Source organism: Rhopalosiphum padi, chromosome 3 (genome assembly GCF_020882245.1).
Source record: "Rhopalosiphum padi isolate XX-2018 chromosome 3, ASM2088224v1, whole genome shotgun sequence".
NCBI lineage: Eukaryota > Metazoa > Arthropoda > Insecta > Hemiptera > Aphididae > Rhopalosiphum > Rhopalosiphum padi.
Genome location: NC_083599.1, coordinates 69,773,954 through 69,797,812, shown reverse-complemented (window position 1 = coordinate 69,797,812; position 23,859 = coordinate 69,773,954). Strand labels below are relative to the sequence as shown.

At 29.2% G+C, this 23,859-nt stretch overlaps 6 protein-coding genes across 6 annotated transcripts; 5 read left to right on the top strand and 1 right to left on the bottom strand.

Annotated features, from left to right (window-relative positions):
* Window positions 1–1,138: 1,138 nt before the first annotated feature.
* LOC132925553 (piggyBac transposable element-derived protein 4-like) lies at window positions 1,139–2,077 on the top strand. Its single transcript, XM_060989943.1, has one exon. The coding sequence runs from the start codon at window positions 1,139–1,141 to the stop codon at window positions 2,075–2,077; it is 939 nt and encodes a 312-aa protein (XP_060845926.1).
* A 2,293-nt stretch (window positions 2,078–4,370) lies between these two features.
* LOC132925552 (zinc finger MYM-type protein 1-like) lies at window positions 4,371–6,594 on the top strand. The gene is made up of 5 exons (XM_060989942.1): window positions 4,371–4,850; window positions 5,204–5,386; window positions 5,622–5,889; window positions 6,027–6,222; window positions 6,300–6,594. Exons 1-5 carry the CDS (start codon window positions 4,662–4,664, stop codon window positions 6,592–6,594), a joined length of 1,131 nt encoding a protein of 376 aa, XP_060845925.1. The 5' UTR covers window positions 4,371–4,661.
* On the top strand, window positions 6,594–7,827 carry LOC132925551 (uncharacterized; the record flags this gene model as incomplete). Its single annotated transcript, XM_060989941.1, has 3 exons — window positions 6,594–6,732; window positions 6,828–7,090; window positions 7,182–7,827. Coding segments are annotated over 3 exons (780 nt in total), but the record flags the coding sequence as incomplete, so codon positions are not given.
* A 1,616-nt stretch (window positions 7,828–9,443) lies between these two features.
* On the top strand, window positions 9,444–10,859 carry LOC132925550 (uncharacterized). The gene is made up of 5 exons (XM_060989940.1): window positions 9,444–9,620; window positions 9,920–9,980; window positions 10,069–10,296; window positions 10,341–10,661; window positions 10,738–10,859. Exons 1-5 carry the CDS (start codon window positions 9,444–9,446, stop codon window positions 10,857–10,859), a joined length of 909 nt encoding a protein of 302 aa, XP_060845923.1.
* A 4,485-nt stretch (window positions 10,860–15,344) lies between these two features.
* Window positions 15,345–16,837, top strand: LOC132925549 (KRAB-A domain-containing protein 2-like). The gene is made up of 2 exons (XM_060989939.1): window positions 15,345–16,473; window positions 16,551–16,837. The coding sequence occupies exons 1-2, from the start codon at window positions 15,345–15,347 to the stop codon at window positions 16,835–16,837; spliced, it is 1,416 nt and encodes a 471-aa protein (XP_060845922.1).
* A 425-nt stretch (window positions 16,838–17,262) lies between these two features.
* Window positions 17,263–20,073, bottom strand: LOC132925548 (KRAB-A domain-containing protein 2-like). Its single transcript, XM_060989938.1, has 4 exons — window positions 19,940–20,073; window positions 18,760–18,870; window positions 17,737–18,697; window positions 17,263–17,664 (listed from the first exon to the last, which is right to left on the bottom strand). Exons 1-4 carry the CDS (start codon window positions 20,071–20,073, stop codon window positions 17,263–17,265), a joined length of 1,608 nt encoding a protein of 535 aa, XP_060845921.1.
* Window positions 20,074–23,859: the final 3,786 nt, after the last annotated feature.

Genomic DNA, 23,859 nt, shown 5'->3' with positions numbered 1-23,859 from the left:
CTTCATCAAAAAACCCCATAATAACCGATTTAAATCATCAAATAATTTAAATTTAACATTTTTCATACTAACCCCCATTATAAATTATTAAAAACTAGAAGTTTCCTTAAAATTTAATAAAAATCCTTAAAAATAACAATAATTCCTTAACAATCCCCCATAATAACCGATTTAAATCCATCAAATAAATTAAATTTAACATTTTCCCCTAACAAATTCCCATAATAAATTATTAAAAACCATAAATTTCCATAAAATTTATAAAAAAAAACATTAATTCATTAAAAAACCCCATAAAAACCGATTTAAATCCATCAAATAAATTAAATTTAACATTTTTCCTTAACAAACCCCCATAATAAATTATTAAAAACCATTAATTTTCTTAAAATTTATTAAAAAAACCATTAATTCATCAAAAAACCCCATAAAAACCAATTTAAATCCATCAAATAAATTAAATTTAACATTTTTCCTTAACAAACCCCCATAATAAATTATTAAAAACCAGATATTTACTTAAAATTTATTAAAATTACCATTAATTCATCAAAAACCCCATAAAAACCAATTTAAATCCATCAAATAAATTAAATTTAACATTTTCCCCTAACAAATTCCCATAATAAATTATTAAAAACCATAAATTTCCTTAAAATTTATAAAAAAAAACATTAATTCATTAAAAAAACCCATAAAAACCGATTTAAATCCATCAAATAAATTAAATTTAACATTTTTCCATACTAACCCCCATTATAAATTATTAAAAACTAGAAGTTTCCTTAAAATTTAAATAAAAATCCTTAAAAATAACAATAATTCCTTAACAATCCCCCATAATAACCGATTTAAATCCAACTAATAAATTAAATTTAACATTTTTCCTTAACAAACCACCATAATAAATTATTAAAAACCATAAATTTCCTTAAAATTTATTCAAAAAACCATAAATTCATCAAAAAACCCCATAAAAACCAATTTAATTCAATCAAATAAATTAAATTTAACATTTTTCCTTAACAAACCCCCATAATAAATTATTAAATACCAGAATAATAATAATTACAAGCCTAGTAGTTATGTCACAATTGATGAACAGTTGGTTGGCTTTAGAGGACGATGTCCTTTCAGAATGTATATCCCTTCAAAACCCACAAGATACGGAATTAAAATTGTTATGATGTGCGACAATGCAACTAAGTATGTCATTGATTCGATTCCGTACTTGGGTAAAGGAACTGTACCAAACGGACAAGTTGCAGCTGACTTCTATGTTAAAAATTTAGTTAAATCTATTAAAGGTTCTAATCGTAACCTTACAATGGACAATTGGTTTTGCAATATACCACTTATTCAATCACTTTTACATGACGATAAACTTACGGTTATAGGAACAATTAAAAAAAACAAAAGAGAACTTCCAACTCAGTTCACTGATATTAAATTTCAAAATAGAACTTCCGATACATCGCTTTTTCTATTTCATGAAGATTTTACAGTTGTTTCTTACAAACCAAATCAAAGTAAACTTGTGACATTGATTTCATCGGCACATTATGATTCATCGATTGATCCAATTACAAAAAAACCCGAGATAGTGTTGAACTATAATGCTACCAAAGGTGGGGTGGATTCATTTGACCAGATGACTAACAATATGAACTGCAGCCGCAAAACCAAACGTTGGCCTTTATGTTTTTTTTATAATATGTTAAATATAGCTAATGTCAATGCGTATGTTATTTACATTCATAACTTTTATAATAAAAATAAAAACGATGAAAAACCAATGTCTAGACTACAATTTATGCTATCTTTACACAAAGAATTAACTAACGAATGGCAACGACATAGATTAAGTTTTCCAAAAATCAATAGAGAACTTAGAACTAACATCCAAGATGCGTTAGAAGAAAAGCAAGTAGCAATCAACGACAAACCCCAACACGGTCCTCGAAAGTATTGCGATTATTGTTCTTATAAAAAAAGACGACTTACAACCACATACTGCATTGAATGCCAGAGACCAATTTGTGGAGAGCATCAAATAAAAAAGTGTCTAGACTGTTAAGAAAAAAATCTTTTTTATAGTTAAGTACGTTAATAGGAAGTTTTTATTTTTATTACTTTGTCATTATGAAGTTTTATATATGTACTATTATGTTAAGTTCTACAAATAAGTACAAAACAAAGAATTTTATTTCATTTTATTTGTTTTATTTTGTTTGAAAAATATGTTTATATTTGTTGATGTGATGTTAACTGAATACATTTAATAAAAAAAGTATATACAAGATTTAACAAGTGTTAAATTCTTATAATATGGTAATTATGTAACTGAAAACAAATATGCGTAATTTTTACGCATTATTACCTATAATAACATGTAAATTATCGTTACTATACTAGGGTTACTTATCGGAAATACAATAATTATCGAAGATACCTCATACCCATTAACACAAGGTCTTTGTAGTTTAATATTTTCGAAAGCTCCAAAATTATACACTGAAAACGATTTAAAAACATATAAATCTATATTAATTCAAACATCGGCTCATTTATCGTCAGACGGAAAAAAAAATTAAAAAGGTGGAAATAAATACTCAGAAATAATCTATACATTATTTCCATCTAGTAGTGGACTATCTAAGCAATTACAGAAACATAATTTAGTATACTAGAACGACCCCAACGAGTTAGTCGATCGCTTACGATTACTTTTAGCGTCAAAAGCTGCCGGTAATACAGGTGTTTCCAACGAAATATTTTCGACTTTCGAAGAATTACGTGAAGCCGGGTTAATAAAACATATTCCAAATGGCTAAGCGGGATATTACGCTCGAACTACACAAACCTGCTAGAAAAAATTATACAAGACGTATAGTTAATGTTTACGGGAAAATGATCTATGGCAAGCCGATCTGGTTGAAATGAAACCATATTCAAAAAAAAATAAAGGTTTTAAATATATTCTATGCGTCATCGATTGTTTTACGAAATTTTCATGGGCGATAGCATTAAGAGGCCGTTCTGGTAAAAGTGAAACGTATACAACGCTCAAGAGATGGCGTTGAATTACATATCGCCGCCGCGGCAGTCACTCGTAACCACGCCCACTTTCACCAAAGAGGGGCTACGCGCAATAGTCTCAGGAGCGGCACATTATTATTTCACGGACCGCCGTCTAGAACGTTTCGCGTCAATGCTATTTTGTATTTATATTACTGGCATAATTTGAAATTTGAATTTGATAAGCGCGCGCTCGCTTGCACGTTTATAAACTAATTTTACTATATTATTTATCGTATTATTGATTGAAGTTTCTGTTCCCTAAATATGTATGGAAATACTTAAACTAAACTATAAAAGCTATTTTACAACATATAGTTATTATTTAAAAAACTATCAGTAACAATTTAATAATACTAATAATTTATAAATTATTGCCATCGATTAATATAACGTTATGAATAAAATATAATTACAATTTAATTTATAGTTATAAATATAATAAATGTACATACAAATTAAACAAATCAATATATTAATCACTACATTCATTCATATAAATAAATACATACATTATTAATTTTGATGGTTTTAAACCATTTCATGCTACAAATTCGGATAATTATTGTTTTTTTTTTTATGACACTGAAAGTTTTTTATTTCCAACACATCAAACTCTTGATTTTTAATGTACGAGTACCTATAGCTGTGTTTATGAGACCGAAGTATTAAATTATATGGGTAGGTAATACTAGAAAAAAGTCTTGCCAAAAAGTTTGATACAAAAATGTGTCTACAAGTATAGTTAATATAACTATTGCAACGAAGAATATCCCCAACATTAGCCCCAACACGCCGTAAACCAACCCCATAATTTAAAAAATTTGTCTTCCACCATTTTTCCAAAAATGTTTTTGTCTATCAAATATTTAAATTGAATACCTTGGTATTCTCTGATACTAAACCTAAGAAAATGTTTTCATTACCTATCGAAATTTGGTAACAAAAATTTATTGTAATTGCTGAAAAATAGATTACCTATTATATACACTAAACGATAAAATTATTGAAAAATATGCAAAAAATTCAAAATAATATGTCGTATTATGTTTATGTACGTATATGAATGTTTTTATTATTTTTATTTTTGTGTCTTTCATCAGTCATCGTGTTTTAGAGTAGTAATAGTGCTTTGATTTTTGACTTCAGCCCAGTGGCGCAACTAGGGGTGGGCTAGGGGGGGCTTAGTCCCCCCTGGCTATGGTTTAGCCCCCCCAAAAATATCCTTTATTAATTTTAAATATTACACGTAAAATTGTATTTTGTCACTTGGAAAAAAAGAAATGAATATTTTAAATCTCGAAAAGTTTTCAAGTAAAATAGATAAGAGATAACGATTATGTTTGATAAAATATATTGAGTGAAAAATATCTATTTTTAGACAGGGACTGTGGGTTTTATATTATTTTGTGATATTTAGGATTGCATTGATAAGCTTTGTCGTACTGTCATCTGTCTTGTAATTGAGGTTGGAATATTGAAGAATATTTACAATTATAAAACGTTACGCCTCTGTATTTTTCAGTTATTGTTATTACTTATTTCTTATTAGTTTTGTGAATTTATTGCTATACGATATTAAGATGAACAATAAAGTTTTTAATATTTTCAATATTAATAAAAAAAAAAATGATGAATGCGTAGTGCCCGTAGTGGTCAAAGAAACTTCCATAGTAGAAGCTGAAGAGCCCGTAATAGCACAGAAAATACAGCCGAATAGCCCTAATGATTTAGGTGATATTCACACCGGGCCATACCGACCAATATTACAGGTAAGTTATTCATTATTAAATAATTTTAAAAATTGTGTATATTTAACTTCTATTTTTTTTTTGTTATTTTTGCATGTCATTAATGCCTTAATATATAAATACCTACAACATTTATCATAAATAGCCTAACTATTTTAATATAAAATAGGTATATAGCAACAAAAACCTTTAGGTGTAGGTATGTAAATATTTTTTATAATAAATGAGTACCTATGAACCTACTTCCCTTTTGCTTAAATCATAATAGTATTTTGCCATTTTGGTAAGTACTTTGTTAACTTAAGACTTGTAATAAAATGCATTATTATTCAATTATGTTGCTACCTGACACTTAAATTTTAAATTTTGTTTAGGTGTATCCAAAAACCAAACATGGAACTCAAAACAGAAGTTTTAGTGCTTCATGGTATGATCACTTTCCATGGATTGAGTACAGTATCGAGAGTAATGCAATTTATTGTTATGTGTGCCGTATATTTGGTAATGAGACTTCAGAGGATACATTTGTCAAAATAGGATTCAACAATTGGAAAAAGGTAAATTTTAAACTGTTTTTAACTAAGTTTATTATTGTATTAATTTTGAAATGTGTAAAAGATTACATAGGAGAATATTTCTAAAAATCTGATGCTTTTAAACTTTTTATTTTTACATAGGTGGTGTAATAGAGTGTACATTTTTTCATACTGTATTATATATTTGTATATAGCCTAGTCATTTGTGAACAGTTATTAGTAGGTAAATATAGACATTAATTATTTTTATTTACAGCTTAGTGGCTCTAAAGGGAAAGGATCAAAATCAAAATTACAACTTCATGGCAGTTCTAATCACCATTTGGTATGTTCAGCAAAATGGTTTGCTCTTAAACAAACAAAAAAGTCAGGTTCTGTTCACACTAGCTTAGAAACTGCAAACCGAGAACAAATTTCTATAAACCGTGAATATTTGAAAATATTAATAGATATTGTATTATATTTATCTAGACAAGGTCTAGCTTTCCGCGGTCATGATGAAAAAGAACTGTCTACTAATCAAGGTATATATAAAAAATATGTATGTATCTTATTAAAAATATGTAAAACATTTAATAAACATACATACTATAATTATTATTTTTCAAAATTAAACAATATTATAATATTGGTAAAATATAAAAGTTTTTGTAATTTTCAGGTAATTTTTTAGAAACATGTAAATTAATAGCTAAACATAACACAGACTTTTTCAAAAAATATGAAACACCTATTAATTATACAAGTTGGGCAATTCAAAATCAAATTGTTCAACTATGCGCAGATAATGTAATTTCAACTATAAGCACTGATATAAAGAAATGTGGTTTTTTTTCTATAATGTGTGATGAAGCCAGGTAATAAACCATACCTGAGTTACTAACTACCTAATGTTATTAGCTCATATTTTTTATAATAAAATATATCTTTTTAGAAGTTTTAAAGAAGAACAAATGGCATTGTGCGTTCGATATACCAATCATTTTCAAATCTTTGAACGTTTTTTGGGTTTCATCAATGTTTCTGAAAATCAAAATTCAGAATCGTTGACATCAGCAATTGTTTGTTTTCTCAAAAAATATAACTTAATTGATGTTCCCATAATTGCTCAATCATATGACGGAGCAAGTGTTATGTCTGGGAAACATGGTGGTGTTCAAAAAAAAATTCAAGAAAAGTATCCATATGCAATCTATACACATTGTATGGCACAAAAACCGCCACTCTAGGACAAGCAGCTCAAATAATTCATTCTGTAATACAAAGTCTAAAAGATTATCGAAATGATGATAAATTTTTGGTTATTTGGAATCAAATAAATGAATTTGCCAAAAAGCATCAAGTTTCGATTGAGAAACCTACAATTGGTAATAACTAATTTGTATTTTTTCAAATTATATTACTTTCTAATTGTAAAAATATCAATGTTATAATTAGTAATTTATATTCATTCTAATTTTAGGTCTTGGGTCGAAAAGAAGAAGAGTTGAAAGTACACGTTTGTCAAATTTTTATGTAACTTCTACAACTAGTGCTCAACAAGAAGTTTCTGCTCAAGTAACAAATGAAGCATTTTGGCGAATCAAATATTATGCTGTGCTTGATTCTGTTATAGAAAATCTTATTCGTCGTTTTTCTGATCAAAGTTTAGAGCTTGCTCAGTCCGTCGACAATTTTTTTCTGCTTGATTTTAAAGAAAGCAAATTATTCATTAACCATTATAAAGTAAGAATACATCATCTTTCAATAAAATCTCTAAACAATGAATATTATGATTATATGCTTTAATTTATATTTTTTTACTACTGTATTATAGGATCTGTTTCAAATTGATACTGATACATTAATGGCGGAAATGACTGTTGCAAAAAATGCTTTTCAAACTGTGTATCAAGATCAGGTATTAGGTGATCCAGAGCAAATGAAAAGTATCATAAATGAAGCTACTTTTCCAAATCTATACAAACTCCTTGGTGTTGCATATACTTTGCCAATAAGTAGTGCAACTTGTGAAAGGTCATTTTCTGCGATGAGGCGAGTCAAAACATGGTTACGGTCTACTATGATACAAGAACGGTTTTCAAATTTATCTATCATTCATATTGAGAGAGACATATCAAACAATATTAACAGTGAAGACATTTTAAACGATTTTTCAAGTGCTAACAATAGAAAAATACCGTTAATTTATTAAAATGTTACCTACTATAAAAAGTTGACTTGTTTTCTTTTTTCTTACTCTCATATTAGAGGTAAACAAATTTAGTTATAATAATAATTAATATTACATTTTTAAGAAACTAGTAAGATACTAATTACTAGTGGTTGCTATAAAATGTTGAGTAGAGTATACCATTTTTATGATGGTATTTATGGACTAGGGGGGGATGGCACCCCATGGGATATTTTAAGTTCATAGGTTTGTTAGGAGGGCTGTAGCCCCCCCATAATTTTAACCCTAGTTGCGCCTATGCTTCAGCCCCTCTTTGAAAAGGAAATTAAATCTAGTTGGTACTTTGTGGTCAAAAGTAAAATATGCTGTGCAGTAGTTTTCAAAAGCGTCAGGAAAAACCTTGAAAAGTAACGGAAAAACGGGAATTTTTTTCTTAAAATATAGATAAAACAAATTCGGCTTTCAAAAAATCTTTAAAATTTAATTTAAGGTTTATTATAAGTTATTCTTATGGTAGTAAAAAAAAAAATCAAAAATCGTTAGTCACATTTTTTGCTTATAAGCATTAAAAGTTCAAATGTTTACAAAATATATCAAAATTGCGAACATTTGCAAGGCATTTTGAAGTTGAAAATTTATAAAATTTTTGTAATAATTTATATCTAAGGTTAAAAAAACACAACAAAAAGTTATCCATAACTTTTTCTTCAAATAACTATAAAAAAAATTCCAGCGTCAATATAGAAAAATTTTTATGAGCATATGAAATTAATTTGTTTACGAAATCAAGTAAAATATTGTACATCACAATTATTTAAATATAAGTTATCACATAATATATCCTATACTAATTATCCTATAGACTGACAAATCATCTCCGTACGTAAAATGAATATACTAAAAACAAAAACCGATTTAAAAAAAAAAAAATCAGAGTTCTTGAATGAGGACATTTTAGCAATTCGTAACCAAAAAAATATTTTTATAAAACACGAAAATTTTTTTTAATAATTAAATAAGGATTATATAATTTAATTCGTTTTTATTTTAATTCAAGCCTCAAGGCACAATTCCAAGGTATAATCACAGAATAGATTAAAGAATTTTCTGTGGTATAATCAAACCTGTTGTAGAACCTTTTTCTTAGGTGCTGATCAGCTCTTATCTTTGTGTGCAATAGCAAATGACAAATAGACGAAAAAAAGTTTATCTTTACTAGTGATAACCCTGATATTGTCTAGATATGCAAATAAAAAAAAAAGTGTGTAGTAGCAAAATTTACAAAAAATAGTGACTGGTGCTAATATTTAACTATCGTGTGTTCATCATGGGAAACAATTAGGTAAACTTTAAATGTTTTTAGGATTATTTAGTATTTAAGTCGATTAAATGCATAAACACAATTAAAGGGACTAAAATGAAGCTTAAACTTCAAATGCATTTATAAAAAATTGAGCTTATGTATTTTATATTTTTATACACATAAAAAATTAAGTTATTTAGGATCTTGTATTAAATGTTTAAAAATGTTGAACCATTTATGGAAGAAAAAAAATTAAATAGATGAATATTTGTCACGCCTATATAAGTAGTTCAAAAAGAGTTAAAGAATTTTGAAAATTGTATTTTATAATAAAAATAATAATATAAACATTTGGTGAAAATTTCAAGTTTACATTTATAGGTATACCTACTGTTATTTTATTTATTTACGAGTATTATTTATTTTAAAAAATGAGTATTACAAAATATCAAAATTGTTTGTGAAGAAATAATAATTTAAATAATTCCAATAATTTAAATAAAGTGGCTCTACCCAAAATCGGTAGTGGCTACGATCAGCTTAACTGGGAACAAATTCGAACAATGCTACGATATATTTTTAAGAATTCTGAAATCAAAATAATGGTTTACAGTGGTGACTCTTATTCAGAAGAAGAGAAACATAAAATTATCGAGGAGTTCTATTTATCACCATTAGGAGGACATCAAGGGATTTCTAAAACAATTAAGCGAATTAAATTACACCATACGTGGAAAGGCTTGAAGAAAGATGTTATAGAGTTTGACGCTTGCAAAAAGGCAAGACAAAAAAGTGAATAATATTATTAAGATTTTAGGACTGGGAGAAGAAAAATCATTGAATAAAGCTGAAAGACAACTTCATGAGGAATATAGTGTAATTTATGGAAGACTGTATCGTCGGATCAACGACAAACTTCTATGGGTGGTACCAAATCGGGCAAGAAGCCATATTGTGAGGATATGCTATAACGATGTGGGGCATCCAGCTGTGGAAAATACAATACAAAGACTGAGACATCACTATTGGTTTCCTTACGTGAAACGTTATGTTAAAGGTTTTGTAGGGTTATGTTTAGATTGTCTTTACAACAAAGTGCCTGGAGGACGACGTCAAGGTCAACTGCATGCAAGTGCAAAGTAGGAGTTCTTTTTCATACGGTTCATGTTGACCATTTGGGACCTTTTATAAAAGGAAAACTAAACAATATATATTTATTTGTACTAGTTGATGGTTTTACAAAGTTTTCAATATTAAAACCAACCAAAAATGTCAAGAGCAGCACAACCACAAAATTAATGGAGGACATTATATATATATTTGGACCTATGATCAGAATAATCTGTGATCGTGGTACAGCCTATATAGGGAAAGAATTTGAACAAATGTGCAAGTCTAGAAACATTATACATGTAAGAAATGCGACAGCTACTCCCACAGCCAACGGACAGAGAGGTTGAATCGAACCATTTTACCCATACTGACAACCACTTGCAAAGAGGAGGCAGATTGGGACAAGAACATGGGAAGGATACAGTGGGCCATTAATAATGCATTTAACAAATCAACACAATCAACTCTATTTGCATTAATGTTTGGATTCACACCAAGAACATATGATGGTCACCCAATACAAGATGAAATACAAGCAATTTCAAACAGTACTTGTGATATTACCAAACTAAGAACTAGAGCCTTAGAATCAATAATTATTGAGCAAAATAAAATGCAAGATCATCACAACAAAAATAGATCTAGAATACCTACTTATATCACGGGTGACCTAGTAATGATCCAGCGTCAGTCACTTGGTCAGCCAGGTGAATCCAAAAAGATGTTGGCAAAGTATAAGGGTCCCAATGTGATAACTGAAGTCTTACCAAATGATCGTTTCAGAGTGCAGGATTAAACCTGAAATTCAAAGAACACAGACATTTTATGAAGGTGTGGTGGCCATTGACCAGATGAAACTCTATACAAATCCTGGATCTGACTCAAGTGATGAAGGAAGTTCATGAAAGAACAACAGACAAGCGAAAGAGGCGGTTGATCACAATAAAGCTGAACAACGACCCATCAGGAACAGGCAGAAACCAAAAAACTTTGGAGATTATATATAATTTTATTTAATAATATTTTTAATATACTAATTAGGTATTCTACAAGATGTAAATTCAATTATATAAAGTACATACACTATGCTAATGTGACATTTAATTATTATTATTAGTTATAAGTTAAGATTGTATATTAATTTATTGTTACTACCATTTTCTAAAAAAAAAAAAGTGTAAGTCTCATGAGGACATGAGACCTAAGAATAGCTGAATGTAAACATAGGGAAGAGTGGGGAACAGGGAGCTTCTCCGCTTGGCAGCAGTAGTTTAGTTTACGCTCAGAAGTGATGCCGTTTGGACCTACAGGCTACAATAAATGTTCAGTGATTACTAAATTTTGTTTTATTTATTTATTTTAGTAGTTTAAGTTGTTAATAATATAATATTTAACAAACATCCATTATTAGGTAGGTACCTATTATTATATATTATATTATAATTTTAATAATTAATTTAAATTACATTCAATCGTGGTTCTTACCGCAATGTAACAGCTAATCGATGTCTGGGTGATATGCATTTCTGGAAACGTGTATCTTGCCGTTGAATTTCACTTTCAACAGTATTCAGCAGTTTATTAAAGCTGTACATAGTCATTCTAAAGTATTCATAAAACTTAGATTCGTCATCGACAAGCTCTTTGAATAAAGTGATGAATTCGCCTTCAAAAGAGCGCTTCTGCCAAACTGGATGTACCCAAACATTCCTCATTCGTTTTTTTATTGTTGATTCTTCTTCATCTAAAAGTACTGCTATCATCAATAGATCTTCATTCGAAAAATTATCCATTTCTTTAATAATATATGTTTTTTGATACGTATCTACTTAAGTCTGTAAGTAATATATTGTATAATATATCGCACATAAACCACACAACAAAAACTGGAGTTAGACCTAACGAATAACGTTTGTCATGCCCTACGTCCTAGCACAAGTGATTCTAATTTAAAATGTGCATTTGACAACGACAACCATATACCTATAATCAATGTCCAATTCTACGAACCATAATTTGATTACAATTTTCAAAACATTTAAATTACTAAAAATAATTTAAGTTATATTTTGACTATTTTGAGCGAAGGCGGTCTGTCAGCCTATAATATTTTATATTACTAAGTTTATTTTATGATATTATTGTGATTAAAGTTATTTATTTTATTATTAGGCATTATTACTACAGTAAGTTAAGTTAATTTTTGCAGAAAAATGCATTTAAAAATACCATTGGGTGTATAAAATATAATAATAAATTTTAAAAATGTTAAGTATCTAGGAATAATTTTTTAAATTACAACAAAACAACATGTTAATATGGTAATTACAATAAATCAGTTCCGTTAAGTGTAAACGCATGAGCACGGGTGACGCTGACGGATAAAATTCCGTTCCGTCATAGTGTGAGTAGACCTTAAGTTAGTTAATCATGGTAACTCGTATATTAATATTATTAAACCTATAGTTTAAGGTCTATTCATACTACGACGGAACGGAGACAGGACGGAATTTTATCTGTCAGCGTCACCCGTGCTCGCGCGTTTACTCTTAACGGAACGGATTTATTGTAATTACCACATTAGCATGTTGTTTTGTTGTAATTTAAAAAATTATTCCTGGATACTTGACATTTTTAAAATATATTTGTTCGCACTAGGAGCTCCTGTCTCTGCGGTTAGCACCTGGAACTCGCACACCCTGGACTAGATACAACTATGCTAAAATAAATACATACAATGGAATTATAACAATAAAATATAATTATTTATTTATTATATAAATATTTAATATTTAATACCAAAACAATATCTTAGCAGCGATGATCAGTCACCTAACTAGGACTATATAAAATAATAATAATATATTAGAACAAATATTCTGTCCCATACCAGAATCAGAATATAATAACAAATAACAATATGTGTATATATATTATATTATATTAAATATATATATATATATATATATATATATATATATATATATAAATATATAATATTCGTAAAACAAATAATCCAACTTACCAAAGACCTCATTTCCTCATCGAAAAACAATATTAAGTTTATGTGGGTACCTTCATAAATAAAATCCCAAATAAAAATCTCACAAATGAAACCCATAAACGGAATATAAAAACATGGCAAAATCACTGGGATTCAAATCCCGACAACAAACTCGGAAACACCAAAAAAACTGTGTCCAAATGGGCATATTCAGAGAATGCAACCAGGAAAGAACAAATAATTATAAACAGAGCCAGAATAGGTCATTCCCACATCACACAATATGAGTGATTTGATAACCAAGGAGTCCCCCCCCTCGTGTGACACGTGTAAAACTCCCCTTACAATGGAACACATCATTATGGTCTGCCCCAAATACTCAACCGCACGTTGTCTTCTCAATAATCCAAGGTCATTCGAAGAAGCTCTCAGTCAACATATCTCCGTCAACATTTTTAAATTTAGATAAAAAACTGTAAATATTACAATTTTTTCATTGTACCCCTACAATAATAAGATAATGTCTCCTTTTATATTGTAAAACTATAACTTTTTGTAATTATAGGCTAATAATCTTGGTAATTGAAGCCTTTATGTAAATAAAATTAAAATAAAATAATAGCAAAGGTTAAAGGGAACGAGACATGGCTCAATACAAAATATTCAATGGAAAGGGGGTGCTGAGCTGAGGTATTGAGCTGACTGGAACGACTTGAGACGACCAAAACCTCGAGGTTTTGGGTCCGAACTAGACGATGTGAATAGATATAATAATTACCTACACACTGATACTGCAAGCATGCTGTAATCGTTGTTTCCATTGCTATAAACTCACCATTCATTTTGGTAATAATTGTTGGATTTGAATACATTTTATTATTTTTAAAATTGTTACTTTAACAACTTAAACTTTAAGTGGCCAATAGTCCATCTTTTAAGATCTTATTGATGATGTAAGCAATGTTACAAATTGTATAAATTATATCGACGCCTGAAATATCTTTTAATATTTCTGTCCTTTTCTTATAAATTGTTCGTTTTTGACAGTCCCTGAAAAGCTTAATCTTTTCAGAATTTTACAAAACATATTTTTACAATTATCTAGATAACACTTCTAATTATGATTATCATAGTATGCCATTACAATTATTACTCCTATTGAATTAAATGAATATGCATTTCATATAATAAACCTCTTCTTTGATAATTTAATAAATTGGTGTACATAAGTTTCCATTTCTTAAAACTATTCATATTTTAACGGATTTAACGATTATTAAAATTTCTATCCATTTTAGGTACATGCGTCCCGGTTTATTTTTCGTTTTATTTACAACTAAATTAAGCTTGTATCCAATTAAAAATTAGGATTACCTCTTAAAATTTCTTGTTCAAGAATACTTGCATTGAATTCTTTATTAGTACAATTTGGTGTTGAACTGGTGAATCACAATTTTTATAATCTTGTGGAGATTTTTCAGGAGAACTTATATCTAAAAATATGTTTTGATATTTATTAGATTCTGCAATAGTCACATATTCTCCATCTGAATTTTGGTCATAACTAAACCTTTTCTGGTTTAGTTCATCTCCTCTATCTATCTTAGCTTTTTTGAATTCTTCACAACATTTTTTTAGAAATATATTTTTATTTTTAGGTAAATATTTCGAATAACCTAAATTTATTAAATTTAAATTAAAATAAAATATATTAGATGTATATGTTACGGTCCAGGTGGATAAATCAGTCATTGTAATACAATGTCCGGACATTGTATACAATGTCTTAAGACATTTGGGCAAAGTAAATAATACATATTTAATTCCTGTATAGACTAAGTCATTGTAATACAATGTCCAGTCATTGTATACAATGCTAAAACTGGTGTGGTCAATGTGAATATTAGAGTTATTTTAGAGTTTAATATTTTTGTTATTTCTTTCAGGCACTACGTCTTACGGGTTACGATAACTTTTATCGGTAGTGTCATTAGTAGATAATTAGGAATCGGTGGGCACTTTCAACATACGCCGCTTGGATATTCGTCGTCCATCAATAACAACAATTTATATCGCAATTTATTATTATTATCATGGAACTCTATGTAGGCATATAGCCATATCTATCATAGACGACAGTACGCGTACTGCTGTTTACCTGTGCCGTTTAGTGCTGTGTTATAATTGTGTAGTATTTGTGCGTGTTGTTTTTAAAATGGAAAATACATTTAATAATCGTTTAAATAATATTTTAGATCTTAAAAAACCTAACAGTACATATTTAAGTAAACTTAAATATGATGAACTTATAGTACATTTAAAAGAATTAAAATTGAAAAAAACCAAAATTCCAAATGATTATAAATTGATTAAGAAGTATGATACAATGCGAGTGTGTAATGTGGAAAAACTTGTTGTACCAATAAATGAAGGTAACCAAATTAAATATTACGTGCATAACGAAGAACTTTTTAATATCCTCCATGAAACTCATTTATCAATCGGGCACGGAGGGCGTAGTAGAATGGAACACGAGTTAAATATTAAATATAAAAATATAACAAGGGAGGCAATTATGTTATACTTGAACTTATGCGAATCATGCCAAAAAAAAGGAAGTACAATTAAAAAAGGCTTAGTAGTCAAACCTATTATATCAAAAGAAATGAATTCAAGGTGTCAAATAGATTTAATTGATATGCAGGCCCAGCCTGATGGTAATTATAAGTTTATTTTAGTCTATCAAGACCATTTAACTAAATTTGTAAACTTGCGTCCTTTATCTAATAAACGTGCTGAGGAAGTTGCTTATGTTTTACTGGATATATTTACAACTTTTGGTGCTCCAGCTATATTGCAAAGCGATAATGGTAGAGAATTTTCAAACAAGATAGTAGAAGAATTATGTAGTATGTGGAAAGATTTAAAAATAGTACATGGTAAGCCTCGCCATTCTCAAAGTCAAGGTTCAGTAGAACGTGCCAACCAAGACATAGAGAATATGTTGGGAACGTGGTTGGAAGACAATAAGACCAAAAAATGGAGCGAAGGCATAAAATTCGTACAATTCATGAAAAATCGATCTTTTCATCATGGCATTAAATCTTCACCGTACGAAGCTATGTTTGGCTCTAGGGCTAAAATTGGATTAAATAATTGTGTACTCCCAATGCATGTAGTAGAAAAATTAAAAACAGAAGAAGATTTAGAAAAAGCCTTAAACACTATTGAAGAGAAAGAAAGTAAAGAAAAAAACAAGGAAGGCAATGAAGTGATTGTAGAAGAAAATGAAGAAAATTACAATTCTGAGGATGCTTTAAGCTCTAGAAAACTTTCTATTCAGATAAAAAGAAATGAATCTGTGCAGAATTTAGAAAAGCAAGCAAATAAAATGAAATTTCTTTCTGAAAGAAGATTTTGTGAAGGAAACATTGGAGATTCAGTAAAAATAAAAATACCAGACGTAGATAGAGCTCGAAGCGACTTACGATCAATTTTGGCAGTAATTATATCAAGTATTATAAACAATAACATTTTAATTATTATTTGTTGTTTAATATGTTTATTTATAATTACAATTTTTTTTTTATAGTGGAAGACGGAAATTATAAATTGGGCACAACCAAAGGTAAACTGCAACATTATTATAGTAGAAATCAATTTACTATTTGCAAGGAGAAGTTTGTGAGTGTTGATGAAGTCCCCGATATTCAGTTGTCTCTAAGAGAAGCAGCTAGGCTATTTTCAAATCTAGGAGGCCAAGGCTATGACCGCTGCACTTGTGTTCAAAAATGCGAAACAAGGAGATGCAAATGTAAAGCTGCTGGAATTTTATGCAACTCTAAATGCCATAGTGGTAATACTTGTAAAAATAAATAATTTCAATATTCAATAAAAATTAATATAAATAAAATATTCTCAATTTTATTTGCTAATCAAATCTCTTAAAAAAATATTAAATAAAATTATATAAGTCATTAATTATTAATATATGTATTTTATTCACTTGGCACCTGCAGTTCTGGTCATTGTATATGTCGCATCCACTTAGTGTAATCGTATTTTTCATGAAATGGATATCCATTTCATGAACAACGATCATATCGTGTAAGTCAAATTTTAGTTCATGAAATGGACATATATTTTATCCATTTCATGAAATGGAAACTCTTATTTTACACTTTGTGTAATTTTTTTAATTAATTACATCAATAGGTAACTTTTTGTGAAATCGAAATAATAACATTGATACGAGTACATTTTATTACATTTATATATATATTATTTATATAAATAATAAATTATTACTTATTTTTACAAATACTAGAGCTATGGCAACGACTGTTGCATTTTACCGAAGCTTTAAAACAAGCACAACGTTTTGATTCACATTGGCGTTTACAAATGCAACTTAAAAAACCTTGTCCCCCAGAAATATGAGAAACTGTTTCACGTAATGTAAGTTCTTTATCATTATTAACTTCGGTAATTTTTAAAAAATTAGATGTCGCGGGTTTTAAACTTGCTGAATTGTACCACCCTTTTACTAAGCCATACTGAGTTCCGAGTTGGTGAAGTTTATGTTCGTTCTGATTGACAATAACTGCAATTACATTGGCAGGATCTGACGGTCCTCGATCTACTTTAGGTACTGTTATTAAGACGCAATCGCCAATTTGTAAATCAGGAACCCTTGTTTGGCTGACCTAAAGACAATGATATTACAATGATTTTAAATAAAAAATAGATTAAATAGGTACAATGATTTAAAAAGATACCTTTAACATGATTTCAGCTGCTTTTTCTTGTCCTTGATATCCAAGTTGACGTTGTTTGTTTATTTTTTCACTAGTTTTACATAAATCACAAATAATAGTTTCGGCAAATTCAACCTCAGTTAACATTTCTGTATTGCAAATACTACAATATGATGTAATCTGTTCTTTTTCATGTTCAGGTTGAATATTATTTAAAATTTCTTCAAGATGTTCTTCAGTGGTTAGTTTTTTTATTATTTCTGATGGAAGATTTGATGAAGACAATCCAATTTTCGGATCACATCCAAATAATGCTTTATACGGCGATCGTCCTATTATTCGATGGAAAGACGAATTTTTTTGAAACTGTACAAATTGTAATCCAACCGACCATTTTTTAGATTGGTTATCCTTCATCCAAGCACGAATCATATTCTCAATGTCTTGATTACTTCTTTCAACACTTCCCTGACTTTGGGGATGACGTGGTCGGCCGTGGACTATCGTACATTGTGGCCACAGATCCTTTAATTCCTTAATAATGGAGTTAACAAATTCTCGTCCATTATCACTCTGAAGTATTTTAGGGGCTCCAAATGTAAGAAAAATAGTGAGTAATTTGTTCGCCACTTCTATAGCTCGTTTGCTTTCAAGAGGATGCAATAATAAAAATTTTGTATTGTGGTCCTGATAATTCATGATCCATTTATATTTACCATCAGGTGTTGACTGGAAATCGACTAAATCGACTTGGCCTCTTTCATTGAAATCTTTAGTTACAATTGGTTTGATAACTAGTTTCCGATTTGCTCCTTGCTTGGAATTACATATTGCACATACAGACAAAAACTTTTCTATTGCTGGTCTCGGAATTTTGTATTTATGACCCATTGACATACGTAATTTAACAATTCCACCATGTCCCGTTTTAATGTGAAAATCCTTAATACGATCGTACAACTCTTCGTATGGTACAACGTACCTGTTAAAATAATTAAATTAACAATACAGAATACAAATTATAAAAAACAAATCAAAAATTACCTTATGTCTTCATCTTCATCAGTTTTTTTATAAATCAAAAACTTTTGATCTGTAACGCACAGGACATCATATGTTTTGATAAGATAATAATCTCGCCTCTCTTTTTTACCACTATAAAATAATGTAAATTCCAAATTATAAAGAAATATTGTTTAAATATTTATGGTTAAACACACAACTTTATATAACAGATAATGTTATTAATAGGCTGTGAATTTATAGAAAAGTGCATTTTTTTTTGGTGATTGTAAAACATAGCTTTGAAGGTACATAATTTGAATTATGTAACTACGAATCCATCTATGAAACTTTTATTTTGCATATTTTTGCATTTTTTGACGTTTTTAATTTTTTAGGTCGTTTTTTTGCATTTTTAGGTCATATTTTGCTTTTTTAGTATTTTTAATCAAATGCCATGAATTGACTTGTTTGAAAACACTTTTTTTTATTTTACACAGGCTGTATATTATGTCAAATTTATATATTTTATTAAATAATATTTTACACAAGTCACAATAAGCTATATACGGGTAAAGATAACGATTCGATAAAATAAGGCAATTGCTAGACAACTAGATAAGTTATTGTGGTATATCGTTTATCAGTCACGAATTTCCAGATTAAGTTATTAGTAGGTAATTTTTGGCATTTTATATTCCTTTTTTTTGCATTTTAAGTGCATATTTTATTGCATTTTTTTGATATTTTAAATGCATTTTTAAGGTTTTTTAGTGCATTAAATGCACAACCCTAGTTATTAATTATTTTTATATATACAATTAACAATAAAATATATTTTTAATTATTATTAAAATTATTTTTATAGTTTATTATAATATATCGTTACGAACTCGCGATGTTATTATAACGGGTATATGGATAGCTTATACGCCTTTGCAACGCCGTAGCTTGTGTGACATTGTGAATCGCTCATAAAAATACCGGTTTCCCGTATAAATTGTAGGCTTAATAATATTAATATACGCGTAATAATAACATCACGACAGCGTAGCGGCTATAGATATAGAAGCTTATGACAGAGACAACACTGCGGGTATAGCGTCCTCTTAATTCCAAATAACATAAAACAAAATAGTTTTTTGAAATACAAGCCCTGATGGCTGATTGTTATAATTTTATTTGAAGTGTAAATATTTTGTATATTTTAACAATTACTTACATTTTTATTTTGGCAGCTAATATTTCTTGAATTATTAATTGAACCTCATTTTGGGTGGGTGGTTTTTTCCCGGGTTTGCCTACATAGTAGGCATTTAATTTTTCATAGTACTCAGCAAATGAATCAAATTCCATTTTATAAATTGTATTCCTCGTAATAACGTTAATATACGGCTCGCATAAAGTCAGAGAACGTACTGGCATCATATAAAAATAAAAATAAAAACTTTCCAGAGTGCTATTACACTCATACAATTGATGCGATTATTTATCGATAACAGGTGTCGATAACATATTACTTATTAGTATAGTACAGTAAGTTCTACAATACCTATTTAGTATCTTAATGCTTACAATTTAAAGATACTAGATTCGTGTACTCGTATCAATGTTATTATTTCGATTTCACAAAAAGTTACCTATTGATGTAATTAATTAAAAAAATTACACAAAGTGTAAAATAAGAGTTTCCATTTCATGAAATGGATAAAATATATGTCCATTTCATGAACTAAAATTTGACTTACACGATATGATCGTTGTTCATGAAATGGATATCCATTTCATGAAAAATACGATTACATTAAGTGGATGCGACATATACATTGTCTGGTTTATGTGAATAATTATCTACATGGCTTGAATAATTCGGACATTGTAAACTTTGTCCGGTCAGTGTTTACAATGACCATTTATCCACTTGGACCGTAATATATATATATTACGTTTTTTATAATTAGGAAAAATAGTTTGTAAATTGTTTGACTGCTGTTAGTGACTAAAGGCAGCACGTTCAGTACATTATCGTGCTTTTATTGTTAGTTATAATAGATTTGAATTTGAAATTGTGGCTGAACAATTTTGTATTCTTCTAAATATGAGATTATGGTTTTAAAATATTTTATTTCCACATAACTATTCCCAAAAATCTCTTAATTTCAACAGTGTCAACATCAACCCATTTATTGAGTCTAGATTTTGGACCACGAGGAGTTGAAAGTAAATCACGAGCATATCTGTTAGTTTCAATAACTAATAAATTTAAGACTTCGTCATTAATAAATAAAGAATAGAAGTCATATGGTGTACCATCATTAAGTGTTTCGAGAATGTCTGGGTTGATTCCAAAAGACTCAGAATTGAACACTGGACTAGAAGTATTACTGTTTATAGGACCCCAACCAGACGAACTTGAAGTAGAAGCGTCATAATTTTAATTTAAACTATTTGAAGCAATTATATCATCAATGTCAGAAGCGTAATTTTCATAATTTTCATGTGAGTTATTCGAAGGAATAATATCATCATCAGTATCAGAACCCTATACATATTATATAAATGAAATAGGTAGTATATATTTTATACTAAAGTATTTACTATTATTAGTTAGGTCATACACGATAAAAGTTGTGCATTATCTACATATTTATGATAAAACGATTGACGTTTGTACACTTAAAACGATATACAAAAAATATTATAAATTAGGCAATATTTACCAAAGCAGTCAGGATCTACATCACTATCATCAAATTCAGATAACTCATCTAATGACCAAAGGGCTTGAACAATTTCGTCGTCGTCCATTGTAATAAACTAATCAATAATGTCACAACTCGACGATGACTCGAATGAAAATAAACGGATAACTGAATAATATGATACAATAGGCATTGAGTACCATACATGGTTTTCACTCCAAATCGGTTTATTTTTCTTTTAAATATTATTAAAATGATAAACAATTACGATAAATAAATTATAAGAAATATGAAAAAAAACCCATGGCCCATGTTAGCAACTGTCTAAAAATACAACAGCACACGGGACAAACACAGCGAGTACCTATTCTGGTACTCATAGCGTTTGTTGACAGCTCTATAAAAACACCGTGGCAGTCAACTTGTTAGGGGCAAATGAAGATGATCCATAATTTTGATGAATTTCTTTGAATAAATAAATTATATTGTTTATAGATTCTTGCGGTACTTGTTGTGAATTAGTTTTGTTGGTTATAGCTGCAAAAATATTTTGATTTGTTAAGGTTGTATTGTTTGAAATGATATTGTTAATTTGAACAAATTCTTCATTATTTATATTTTTTGTAATTGCAACATTAGAATCCAAAAGAAATTACTGAAAAAAATCTTCCGGTAGAGCTTTATCTCCATCTGCCAATAAAGTAATGTTATGTCTATCGCTAGGTGTCAAAGCAGAAAAATTTGTTTGATAGTGTATCAAAATGCATGTAAATAGCACATTGGTGAATACAAAAATGTCCAAATTTACCCTTATTACAAGAACATTGCATGTTAACATTGAATAACTTTTCTTTATATTGAACATGTAATGAACGACGATATTGTACAATTTACCAATATTTATTCATTTATAATTTGACAACAATTGTATTCATTATGTTTTTTACAGTATTTTCTTTTAAAAGTGTGTTTGATACTCAATGAGTGTACAGTAAAATTAATATAATGGGAGTTTACATAAAAGGGGGGGGGGGGAATGTGTGATACAAAACTCACGGTTGTTTTCCGGTAGCAAGTGTTGTTGATTTCCGTAGTGGCTCGTGCTGACTGTCGGCGTGCGGAAAGGGTTGACAGGTATACGCGTCAGCTCGACTCGGTGGCGGCGGCTCTACGTAACAATACGGCGTTGACACTTAACGGCGGCGGATTCGGGATTCGACATCTCACGGCACAAGAAGGATAAAGGGTTACGACGGGGTTTCGTAAGAAACTTTGGTCGCTGGGTGAGCCTGTAGCATATCCGTGTCCAACGATCGCTAGTATCGTCCGGCTTACACATTCACCGCACTCAGCGGGGACGAAGGTGGTCTAGGTCGTGGCCGCTGGCTGGTATATATGCTATTGCATGCCGTAGCTTCGTATGCAGAATCATAGTTGCGCCTTTTGTGATTGCAAGTTCTTACATACACATTAAAACTATTAATTATAAATTATTACTGTTATTAGAATTAAAATGTATGTATATTAAGTAAATAACACCTACGATGCTACAATCTTTTCACCATTTGGTAATGATCTCCGAACATTCCATTTAGTATTAGTTATTTGTTGGTATTCTGATATCCATTTATCTATGTCTTCCATATTCTGTAAGTTACTCCTAACTTCCTTAATATAATTTTTATCCCCAGAAACAATTTCATTATTAAAGCTTTGAGGATACATTATGAGAAAAATGAGTAATACAATATAATAACTAACTCAGCACTCTTTAAGTATATAGTGTTATAAATTATAATTTAAAAGTCTTAACTCATAACATAACACCACCGTCACTATTCTAATGCAAGTATGCAACATATATGCAATATATATCAGGGGCAGGAAAAAACCACAATTAAAACCGAAACCGTAAAAATATTATCAAAAAAAAAAATACTATTAACCTTGTACTAGAAGGTCTATAGAAAATTCCAACAATCTATCCAGCAGTGTGACCGAAACCTATAAACAAAAAATGTCCCGATAAATTCCAAGTTTAAATTATACTAATTTGTAATACTATTATTAAACCTACATCAACGAGAACTCTGAACTTTCTTCAGTAAAAAAAGGACTGGTAAGTGGTAAGAGAAAAATAACGCATTATTTTCATTTTTTCTTGTTTAAAAATTCAGTTTTATTTTCAATATGGGTCGTAAAAGTATTAACCCGGTGGAAAAAATGTTTTTTTTGTATAAAATTTTGAAAAATTCTTGTATATGCCAAGTAAATAAGTGTGTGTCATCCATAAAAGGCCAACATAGCGCTACACTTGAAAGGCATATACAAAGAATACACCCAAAACAATATTAAGAACTTCAAGGTAAGTAAATTAAAATTTATTTATTATAAATGTATTTAATATATCTACAAACAGTACTACATACAAATATACAAT